We start from the raw sequence: 12,861 nt of genomic DNA, 5'->3' as shown, positions 1-12,861 counted from the left end.
ATGCTAATGCTTATTTGACAAGTTATTTTTCTTTCTGCTTCCATTAATTTTCCGCAGAATGTGTAATGGCAGAATTTAGTTTAAACTCATTAGCTGCTTTACTGAAGGCATGAAATTGATTCTTCGAGAATCAATATATTATTATTAATTGTAGCATTAATAATAACATATGCGAAATTTACTGCGAATTTCGAACTGCGAATTTTAATTTATCTACAAATTTTAAGTCGTTTTCACTAATTTAATTTCGTTTTTCCAAAAGAAAGCATTTTAATGTCCCACTTTTTTTATTTCTCTTAGCGGTAAATGGCGAAATGACATGAATTTTTATACAACAAATAAATTTAGCAAATTATTTTAGCTCTTTCGTTTATTACGGTCTTATATTTTACTAGATTTTGAATGAAATTTGCGTTTTCTTGAATCCGAATCCCAAAACATATTAGAATCTTTCCTTTCATATAAGTATGATAACGAAAAGATAAAGAAAAACGCTTATATTTAATATTAAAAAAATTTCTAAGTAAAATACAATTTGAAATCTGCGTTTAACGGTAAGCGAATTTAAGCATGAAGTTATAAGATCGTTTAGTTATAGATAACTGTCATATTAAGTTATATAAAACTGTAACTCAAAATCATTCAAATCATATTAGACTACCAGGATCCTGCCAGGGTTTTAGATAGATTTTTAATTAAACTTAAATTTAAGCAGAAGGGACTACTTGACCGTACAATCAACTCTACTCCATTTGTGGGTGTAAAAATAACATACAGTTGAATTTACAATTTGAAAAATATCATAGCCGGAGAGTACACAAATTTGGCCTAATTAATGGCTCGATTTAACTTCAAGCAAATGACTAATGCCTGAATATTAACTGGCAGAACTGAGCGATAGAAAGTAAAGGTACGAGCGTTGCTCCCCAAAAACCTTCTACCTAAAACATTCAAACTCCTTGCCTTAAATACTCTTTAGTCTCATTTGCATCCTGGTGAGGGCTAACGGAAAACAGAAGTTATAGTAAAAATCCAAATGATAAAAGTTGATTAATTTGACATATCGCTTTCTATAATCTTTGAAAAGGAGCTTAAGTTTACTAAAAAGTGACAAATGAACTGTAGTAAATGAAGGCTATATATAAAGCTCTTGAACCTTGATTTACTTTCTCAATATAATTTAATAAAAAATATTTGAATAACAATTAAAATTTTCGTATAATCCTAGTATGACGCGTTTTTGAAAATTGTCGCCAACATCTAATTCACGGGTTTACTACTCTGCATAAATGTTGTGTTTACTGCTCATCACACCGTCGCAAAAAGTCGCTAAACACCGTGTGTACACTATATTAGGATTAAATCAATTTTTTACATATATTTTCTTAGAATTAAAGTAAGTATAGATTTTAGAGACATTAGGTATTTTTTTGGAAACAGCAAAGATGAAAAATTAACAACGCCTTCCCGGGAATCGAACCACGGACCTCTGGAATACATACTCGGCGTGCAGAACCACTACACCACGAAGGCACGCTAGGAAAGTGGGAGAAATGCCTTATATACATCCCTTTTTAAAGGACGACTGAAGTTTTCAGGGGACCCAATCGTCAGATTCTGGGTGCGGAGAAACTTCATCAAACACACTTTTTTAGTTCGGGCTCCACTGTAGAGACGTTAGTTAATTGAAAAAGCCGGAGAGATAAAACATTAGCAACCGCCTTTGCCGGGAATCGAACTACGGCCCTCTACCGGCCCAGAGTGCAGAACCACTACACCACGAAGGTACGCCAGGAAAGTAGGAGAAAGACCTTATAAGATTATGAAAGACTATTTCAAGAGTCAACATAAATATGCATTAAACATGGAATGCCAAATTCTCTATAGAAGTATAAGACTATGGGCCGCCATGACGTGATACTGATAATCCAAGTATCACTAAAAATTACAACGATAGCTTTTTTTTTTTTCTTAGTGAAAGCTTTTTTGCGATGTCAAGAAAGTTAATCATTGCAAAATTTCGGGTTAAAGCTTTTAACTGTTTTGAATTACAATTTGAAATATTTTAATGGCAAAAAATGCGCGAAGAAGCGGCCTCTCGAATCTTTAATTTTTTTCAAAATTCATCTATTTCAAGACATATTTGCCAGACTTAAATGTCCTATGCCTAATGAGTACTTCTTGCTCTAAATACATAAGCAATTTATGTATAAGCATTAAGAATCTGACTTACAGTATTTTTGTAAATATTCATATATGGTGAATACTAAAAAAAAAAAAGAACTTTATAAAAAATAATTATAAAATTCAGAATATTAGAAAATCAGAACAGAATACATATTACTTCAAATTGTAAAATACATATTACATTACCTTCGAGTCTTAGAGTGAAAATTTTAATATTATACTGACATTATGACTATGTTTATAATAAATCTAGTGTGAAATGTATCATATTTCGAATTACTTCGAAATACTTAATGAGAAATAATGATCTGCGGTTCTCTCGAAATTTATTTCATTAGTAACTATCATTTACCGTACGTTGCTGTAATCTCTGAAGTTCTTTATATCAAATAGCGATAATTGCTTCAGCACAACTGTTACACCGTCGGGGATTACGTTTATCAAAAGATAACCATTAAGTTCATCTGAACCGTTTTCTCAGTGAGAAGGTTCTGTATACATGGAAGTTTCTGTAATTTCTTCTAGTTGATATAATCTAATTTTCCTTAAATTCCTTTACGTAGACGGATGCTAGGCAAATCACCTGAATGTGCGAATGTGTTTATTATAATTAGGTACCTGCGCTTTTTTACCGTTCTTGTTGCCATTTTTATCAAAATAGGGTTTGAAATTTGAGCATGTACTAAGGAAAGGGTGTATTTTATATATCTGTTACTACTTTTTTTAATTTAGTTCGAGTGGCAATAGCGCTTTTTTAATTATTTGAATACCACGTTGGGGACTACTATCCCATTTGCTACAGAAGTATGTTATATCAATTTAAAATATTAAATCAAAGAATTATGCTCCCAGCTAATAGAATCTCAATTTTATTATAGATGGAGCGCATTGTAGAACGAATGCAGGATGAGCAGAATGGTGTGCCTGTCAAGACGGTTAAGAGCTTTATGTCCAAGATTCCCAGTGTCTTTACAGGTAAGCTTAAACTCGATCTATTCCAGTTTATTGCCACATAATACATCTGCGATAATATCTTAAATGGATCTCTGAAGGAAGAAGAAATTATTCTTATCACTGTATCACTTGTAATAGGATCGATTCCAGTTATTTTATAAGTGTTAACATCTTTAGTCTCTATGTTATTAGTACTAGAAACTGTAGTTTAAACATATTGTTTACTATAATCTAATTACGTAAAGCCATACTGAGCTTTCATACTTAATAGTATCTGGCAGTATAATTAGCTTATTATACATTGTGACATTTGGCCAGTATTCCTGAAGCGCTTCTCAGTTACTATCTACTACCAGCTAGTTATATATAATTTCAGTCTACTGAAATCCCTTTTGGATGTGATTAGCGACATCATAAAGAAACTTAATAAGCTTCCTTTGAAACCTTAAAAAAGAAAGGGTAATTTTTTGGTGTATATATAATTAAAAATATGCTGATGTAACTGAAATTCCTATTAATTTTCACTACACTGTTAGTGTTTATCTTGAATATGCTAGTGTAACTGAATTTTTTTACTCTCACTGTACCATTACCATTTTTGCTATATCTTCGTAATATTATTAGGAAATTTTTATGCAATCTAAGCGAAATACACCGGGCGTTTACACATTTTTACAAAGATTTCCGTCAGGAATTAATATAAAAGTGTTTTGGTGTAAGCGTTTTTGTTAACAGCTTATTATCTGAAATGAGAAATATCATTTGCTACTTTTAAATGTGCTATTCTTTCAAAATGTTGCATGTGAACAAGCTGTGGATTGAAGCATATATTTTTGCTCTTTCCGAAGAGAAATATTTCTATTCCATCATTGAGAAACGTTTTAAAATTCATATTATTAAAATTTCTAAGTGCAATATAAGCAACATTATTAATTAGAAAGGGAAAATTTGTCAATTATTGCTTCTACATGGAAAGAGGATTCCAAAGGAATACTGGAAAAAAGTACGTACTGTTCCTAATGTTTCTAAATTTGGAACTTTGGTAACTAGAGAAAAATCTGCCGACGCCAAACTCAGTTGCGAATCCTTTAAATATATCTGTAGAAACAGTAAATAAAATAATAATCCAAAATTTAGAAGTTAAAAAAGCTGCATTCGGCAGCTCTTAAATGCTGCATGAGGCATGCGGCTCAACACAGAGCAATTAGTAGAACTCGTATGAAAACTACTTAGGTATAAACAGATAGGTAGGAAGATAAATGAAAGTACGTTGTGAGTCTCAATGAAGCATGTGTTTACACAAATGACTTCAACAAAAAATGTGCTATTTATTCTAGAAACCGAAGAGAAAAAAAAATGCAGATTTGGGATTGCCAATGCAAAGAAATCTTCAGTAAAGGATTTATGATTGTCGCAGGAATCTGTAGAATGGAAAATTAAAAATAAGAATAATGAGAATAAAATGTTAAAGTCAACTCAATATACTATCAAAAGAATGTTTTTCGTTCGATATTTACAGAAAAAATTCCATACCTTAATCCCAATGACTTTCACGAAGTGAACTTCGTCAAGGCAAAACAATAAGTATGGTACATGTATTGCACATATACATTTTCAATGTATTTCTGCGAAGCCCTGTGCTTTTTCATTTATGGACTGTTATGCCTATGGTCTCTTTAAAGCAGCTTTTTCTACATGCGTTCCGTTTGTTGATGCACCCTGGAATTGATATCCCAATTGCTGGACTCAAGAAAATATTAGAAGAAGAATGGAAATCACATGAATTGTAGCACAAATGTTATAAGTTGAAAATTTAAAGTGGTGTTTTAGGTACTTCGGCTCCCAAGACTGGATCGCTAATCAACCGAGATATAATTAAGATATAATAACACGCCGAACAAATATTAATTTAGAAGCCAAACAACAAAAATCAGCGTCATATTTTCAAATTTTCACAATGTGAAAATCTGAAAATATAACGCTGATTTTTGTTGTTTGACTTCTAAATTAACAAGCGAGATATGTTGCCACAATCTCGCCATGTGTTCGTATATCTCGCTACATGTAACATCTCGCTTGGTTTGCGATTAAATTTTGGGAGCTGGTATAATAAGAAAGTAGCGGTTTTTTTTTAAATTGTTTTATTTTGCTTTTAAATGCTGCACTCTAATTAATTGCCCTGTCTAAACTCGAATTTTAATATTAACTCTTAGAACAGTTTTAGAGTTAAACTACATAACTTTAAAATTATATTATTCTAAGTAAGATTCAACATGAAAAGTGTAATATATCGGGTGATTAAAACATCACTTCAGATTCGTAGTATTTCGACTTAAAATTCTTGTGTTAGCATTCTGTCATTGGCAGAAATAACTAAACATTAGTGACAGACGTAAAACAAAGGCATCGAGTTAAACTATAAAATAGTGCACGAAGATAAATAGTGCTCGAATATAACGAATACACTTTTGGAAGCTCATATAGGCAAATGATATCGGTCTTTATTAATTAGTAAATTAGCTGCAAATAATGTGCAAAATCACGAGTAGCCATCAATAATCATGATGAAAATGATTTGTTAAAACGATTCCAAAACGCGTTTAGCATCTATTTTTTATAATGAGGATGATGTCAATGTTGTATCATACTGAAAAGTTTTGTATTTAACTGCGATATCAGTATTAGTTTAGTGAAACAACATTTTGTTGAACCAATAATCAGTCATGGCTCCGATTTAAAAGGTCGCCCAAAAGAGATGTTTTAAATATATTAATATGGTTTATCAGTAGAGACTAAGTTCTATATCTTCTGTGTATTTGAAAAGTGAAAACATATATGACTTAATTCTACAAAAATGTTTGTTTTTAATTAGCTGTATCATGAATTCATTGGATTTTTATTTAAATCAATCCGATTCAAAACTGCATCTATTGCTTTTAAATACCTTAATATGCTGATCCATAACGGGCAGATTCAGTCTGACAGATCTATCTTACATTTTCCGCAATGACAATTGACTCGAATGAAAAGTGAAACAAACGCATTAAATTAAAACAAAGGAAAATCGAGACTAATAGCCTTCTAATGAACATGACATGTGTAGATTTCAGAAACGTTTGCACACTTCATTACCTACACACGATCACGCAGCCTGAGTCTCTAATATGTACTTAAATGCTTTGTCGACCGGTTGTATATTCCGGAAAATTAAGTTTATGAATAAGGCTCGAATAGAAAGACAAGTGATATTTAATATATTCTCTTCCTTCTGTTTTGGCCGTTTCAAAGTTTAATTAACATGATGATTACGTCTAGGTATGAGAAAATTACATAACTATTTTATCTAGGTTTAAGGATTCTCTGTTCTGTTGAGTTCAGATAGTTTCAACTGCAATGAAATGCATTTCTTATCCTATAGCATTCAGATACATTTGTGTTACATTTTATAGATTAAACTATTAATTTAATCAAATTTGAGCTACTTAATTTTAAAACTTGAATTGGTGTTGATTTTGGTCAGAAGCAGTTACTTGATCTAAAACTTAGACAAAGTTTTTCTTTCGAGATTTAAAAAAGTTGAAAATAAAAAGCATTCTTCACAGCAAAAGTTAGCTTTTGAAGTATACAAAGTTTGATACAGATTTTTTACTCATCGTTTATTTTTTCTCGTCTTTTCTTTCTTGATAAAATGAATTCATTTACGATTTATTAAATATCAACTGTGTAATCGTTTAGATTCGTCATAAATTAGATGGCATTTATTGAAGAACGACGTTATATTCAATTCTAGTGTAGCATTTTCGGAAGTTCTTTTTCTTTTAATCCATTTTTTTTAACATCAGAAAATTGGTGTGAAGTTAACTTTCATTAATAAATAAATCTGAAAGTATGAGGGGAAAGAAGGACTGAAACTTCTGCGTCTCTTATTTATTTAAACAGCTTTCGCTTATTTATTTAAGCGAAAAATTTATCAGATTATTTATTTTATGTTTTAACTTACTAGGAACATATAGAAATATGTTTAAGAAATGAAGATCTTAATGCAAGCAAACCTTAGTTCCAGTGTTTTGTGTTTCTGTAAAACGAAATTTTACAACTTGTAAAATGTATGTTTTTTTAGAATAAGAGTTCATATTTAAATTGAAAGTTTGATACAGATTTCCGCAGCTTTTAGAAAGTATGGGCGTCTCGTGAAATTTTTCGTAAACCGAAGTGGCGTAAAGCGAAGAAACAATTATCGTTAAAAAGTATTTCTCTGTTTATAAGAAGCAATTTTTTCTTTAAAAATTTCGTGTTTAAAAACTGATTACATCTTACAGAAGAGTGATGCTGGCGCTAAAGCATTGCGGCGAACGAAACCAAGGGTGAAAGGTTGTCGATGACACATATGGAGCGTGAAATAACTCTTAAAATGCCAAGGCCTTTGCCTTCGGAGTAACGATATTTAGTACACTACTGCTCTACCCATAATAGAAAAAAGTTAAAATTTTCGAAATAGTATTAAAAGAAAATTTAAATTAAGAACTGAAATAATTCCAAAAGATAAGTAAGATATTTTTTTAAACAAATTATGTAGAGCACTCACTTTTGCGAGACAGAAAGCCGTCGATTGTGAAAGTGCGAAATGCCAGTTTCAGTAGGGGAAAGAGGTAGTACACAAGAAAATACTAATTGTAATCGTATCACAGAAATACAAAGAAAAATAATACAATTGCAAATAGAGCACAGAACAAAATTTTAGAGAAAAATATTGCTCCAAATTTCCTTAATACCTGTGTGATTTAAAATGGCCATAGGCCGTTTTATATGTTTATATGGTATACATCTTTATAATCATAAATCTAAAATCATAAATCCATAAATCAGAATCATAAATCCTCAACTTAGCGTTGTTGAGAGTTCTCATTTTACGGTGAAATTTTTTGGCAAGTTGATAATAAAAATTTCCGAGTTTAACAATACCAAATTCTTCATGATATGTGTTGTCCCTAATGTACCAAGGTGCATTTCTAATTTGCCTCAAAACGCAGTTCTGGGCAGTTTGCAGTTTCTTCCTAACTGTTTTATATTAATAAGTCCCAGACTGAACAGGCATGGCCGTTCATTTGGCAGCGATGTTTTCAGGAAAATTTTTCTCAGGGAAAACAATCTACAGAAAGGTTTTGGATTCTGAAGAAGAGAAGTCTTTGTCTGATTGCCCTGAAAATCGATAGTTGCTGAAAATGTACTTCAAAATGGTTGACTGAAATCGAAACCAAGCTGTTTGGTGAATTAATCCTTCACTTGGCTACATTTCTTTGTCTCTTTCAATTTTTATAATCTATTTTTATAATCTAATTGAACATATTTGGCAACTTTCATATAGTGACTTTCATGCAGTTTATAGAATTTATTCTAAAACATTTTAATCATTTGAACCAAACTGTTGATCACAATAAGCGATATATTTTCTATACTTCCTGTATACAAAAGGTCGGAACTTCGGCCATTCGATAGCAATATCCGAATGATAACATTAACAGCGATCATACCGAACGGCATCTACTGTAATTTTGCTCTTTTCTTTTCGGCTAATTTAAGAAAATGAAATTTGATGTGAAAAAGAAATTCAAGAAATTTTGATATGGATCAAAATGCCGTAAATTAACAATAATCTAGTTTAAATTTTCATGAGATTTTTTAAACATAAATATGTGAATAACAGTAAAAAACACATCAGAATATTTTGGAAACGAATCCAGGTTTCTTAACGTTTTCGCTAGAAGGTGTTAGTTATGTTTTTGGCTAGTAATGATTTAATCTATATGACATTTTATTAAAGTATGGAGCATTTTGTACTACTAACAAGAATTTTTATGTATTTGTCACACATAAAATGGCAAACAGCAAGGGGGATCATATAAAACAGTTAGAAATGTTTTAATTAGTTTAGGCGCTTTTTTAAAGAGAACGCCAGTTATTGATTGTGTATTAAATTTTAGTTGAAATAAGAGTCGGCATGATATATGATAAAACTAGATATAAATAAAAGAAAGAAAATCCTAATTAAGAATGTTATTAAGGGTATAAAATTAAAATTAAATTTTTATCTCACGTATTGTAGTTATACATAAAAGTCTAATGAAAAGCTTCTATTAATTCAATTTAGGAAAGATCAGCATCAGTTTTAAAAAGTGATTCAGGAACTTAGTTTTCCACTTCAGTGAAAGTAAGTTTAATAATAATAATAATGCACGTATTTTTACTTTTTGTCTCACATTGCAAGAAAATAAAAGTGCAAGCTCAACCATCAGTAAATATTGCACAACGAGATAGTGTTATTATGTGATAAGAACAGATAGTTCAATGAGAGATCTTAAGAAAATATAATTTTCTTTTGAAGAAAAATAAAATCGTATATTTAACAGTAGAGAAAAACATGAACTACCTGTACGCTGTGTACCTTTTTCTAATAAAACTAATTATATGAAAAAGTGTGGCATTTGCCGTCCTCACTTTTATATTTTATTAATTTATTATGGATTACTTTTAACAGATTAATATGATAGACATGTTTCAGAAGAGAAAATTCTCTATTAATGTCGCTTATATATATTATATAGATGCCTTAATCGTCTGCGAGATTGAATAACTTTAACTTTACACCTCTTAAGAAAATATTTGTGTGGGAATCTAGATCACTACTGCATCATTAGCAGATGAAACTGCATCACTAATATCCTAATTGTATCATTAGCAGATGGATCTGCATCACTAACATCATAACTGTATCATTAATAGATGAGAAAGGAGAGCGTTAAAACAAAATGGAGTAGGGTAAGTCAGCAGATGCGCATTCTAAGCAAACTACAGTCCAGTGCGATAGTTATTATTCATACCGTACCTTTTGCAACAGCGTTTGCTACGTTTCTCATAAATTAATAAAATAATTAGTATAAATTTCATAATTTGTAATAGCAGGAAAATGGCGAATTTTTACAAGCGTTATTAGAATTAGAAATAATATTTCCCTAACTATATTTGTGAATGAATAATAAACTATGTTAGATCAAAAAGTAATTTTATTTCTATACTATTACCTAAAGTTAATATTATATTTAAGTAATGAAATCCGTAACAAAAGAAATTATTTGGAAAATAATACTCAAATGAACATTTAAATTGCTTTATTTTTAATTATATATTAGAATTAACAGTTATACTAACTGAGGTCGATCCTTTTTTAACTCATTAGAGTTATTATCAACTGGTAAACGTTGAAAGGAATATACATCATATTGAAAAGAAAAAGTATATACTGCAATACATTTGGTCATTTAAAAATATTAATTATCTTTTGAATTACTTTTGAGTAGTAAGAAGCACTGTGACAGGCACTAAATATGAAAATCTTCTGCTTAAGAAAGATTTCAAAGTTCTTAATTTTTACTCTCAACTATTTGAGATCATTTGCTTTTATCATAAAGCACATTCTTTATGTGTAAAAATTTTAAAATGTTGTTTGCGAAAGCTGTTAATTAATTAACCCAATATGATAAAGCATGCTAGGGCTACCAAAACATCGGAAAAAATTATTAAAAAAAATTAGAGATAGCTGAGTACGTGAATTCTGCGACGCAATTTTATTTTTTTACTCGGTTTGGTTATGCGAAATTCTGGGTAAGTGAAATTCTTCTAAACAGTGTTCTGCTATACAAAATGTAGTGATTTAAGCTTAGCATCTTTCCTTAACTAGAATGGAGCGTTTTATTTCAATATTTGCAATCATAATGATTAAAATTTTGTTTATATAGCAAAGGCACAATTAAGCCTTACTTACGCATTAAATTCAGTAGAGAAACGCTCGACGCATACTCTCTGTTTTGAACACTCTCTTTCCGGGTACATTCTGTTCTGAAGTTATTCAGATATTATATTATTTGATTTCTTTATGCAAGGTGATAAATAAATGCACCTTAAATGTATAAGTACTATTTAAATATTTTATATTTGTAAAGTCTATTTGCATTTCTTCATAATCTTTGATATAATTCTTAAACTATCTCTTGTTTAAGTTTTTCTAGTACATAAATGCATATTCGAAAAATTTAAGCTGTTATGATGAAAAGAAGTTCTGAACAGGGAAACTTTACGTTAAATATCGCATATATGAGAATTCACGCTTTAGAAGTTTCAAAAACGATCCCATACCTAATGATGCTAAAACCGGCCGATAATATAAAAAGCAGTGCATTTACCAGGAACAAATATCTCTTTATGGTATCCCAGCCGATAATCAAATGCAGGCAGAGGTGTTGAGTTTTTATATTTGCTATTTTATAGCAATTTATACAATCTTGTTTTAGCTCATTAAACTGCAGTATGAGTATTAGAGCAATGAATCATTCTTTGGCTTTATAACGCGTTGCACGCTCGATTTCCTTTTTCAGGCTTTGGTTCAGTTTTCGTTTTGTAACTACACATTTTGCTGTGATGCAGATATCATCTTAAAAGCCGTGAAATACGATTAAAAAAAGAGATGAAATATATCTTTTAGAACGTCTGATTTCAAATATTTGCGATTTTTTCTAAAGGTCACGTAAATATAATAAAATATGAGGGTTATGTAATTTACTGTGCGTATAGGGAGTACTCAGGGTAAATCTGGTAAACTTTTGCAGTAAACTTGAGGGCTAAATAATAAATTTAGCAACCTAGGATTTTATATTAACCATTCCACAAAATTTCGTGACCGAAGGTTAAGAGTAATGAATTGTCCATCATTTGAACATGAAGGCTTTCATAATATATTCTAATATAAAGGTCTTTGGAGAATATTAATGCTGTTTACATGTTTCAAACATATATAGTTTTTGCACATATGGCTAATTCTAAAAATTAGAGACGAATTCTCAAAATTAAGTAAGTTTCCCGTTTGGCTGATTCTCAAAATTTAGTTAGTTTTCCGTCTTTAAAACTAATATTGCTAATGAAATACAAGCACTGAAATTTTTGTGTAATGTAATTTATTGAATGCACATATGCACAATAATAAAATTAATATATGTTAGATTGCTATCTTATATTTATAAGGAACTCTATCCCGGAGAATAATTAAAAGAGATATAATCCCTGAGAAGGCATGGATGTTTGTAAATGCACAGTATTTGTAAATGTACAGGCATAGGGGCACTCTAAATAAGAGGCCAGACGAAAGTACTCTGGAGGGGCTGATCATGGAGGTAAGAAAGGAAGGATGGCTAAACTGGAATTAGAAGTGAAGCACTGCTCCGAAGCTTCGGTCACCAGATGGGGTGTTTTTTGTTTACATTCAGAAACTCGCTTAACAGCACTCTGATAATAATTCGTACACGACAGTTTTATACAGATCGAAAAACGGGACACTTTTGCATAAACGAAACATTCCTAGTGTGATGGATGATAGCAATTTGTATAGTTTAGTGACATTTACGCAAAAATCACATCTTGGTTACTTTTCGATAACTAACGACAGCGATTTTGATTATGAATTTGTTTTATAAAATTCTAAGCAGTTGAACTACAAAAATATAGATTTTAGCAAAAATGTGATGCTTAGAGAAAGAAAAATACCTTACGGTACCTCTAAAATTGTATACGTCTTTCGATGACCTTGATAGAGTATTACCTACTTTTATTTTATGTTACAAGCGCCAAAATGTTTTAAATAAAATATTTTTTTTTTGGTCAGCTACATATTAT

The 12,861-nt window shown here is 30.6% G+C and overlaps 1 protein-coding gene across 1 annotated transcript in view; it reads left to right on the top strand.

The window, feature by feature from the left end:
• LOC118193625 (regulator of G protein signaling 7-like) overlaps nt 1-12,861 on the top strand; it is a 280,378-nt gene that overhangs the window by 115,846 nt on the left and 151,671 nt on the right. Inside the window, exon 2 of the mRNA XM_085823737.1 lies at nt 3,066-3,162. Coding sequence (XP_085679863.1) covers nt 3,066-3,162 — 97 coding nt within the window. The remainder of the gene's footprint in view (nt 1-3,065; nt 3,163-12,861) is intronic.

This window comes from Stegodyphus dumicola, chromosome 9 (genome assembly GCF_044657685.1).
Source record: "Stegodyphus dumicola isolate Sdum_Otavi_A_Nest chromosome 9, ASM4465768v1".
Lineage (NCBI taxonomy): Eukaryota > Metazoa > Arthropoda > Arachnida > Araneae > Eresidae > Stegodyphus > Stegodyphus dumicola.
The sequence above is the reverse complement of the archived record's forward strand: the minus strand, read 5'-3'. Positions and strand labels throughout refer to the sequence as shown.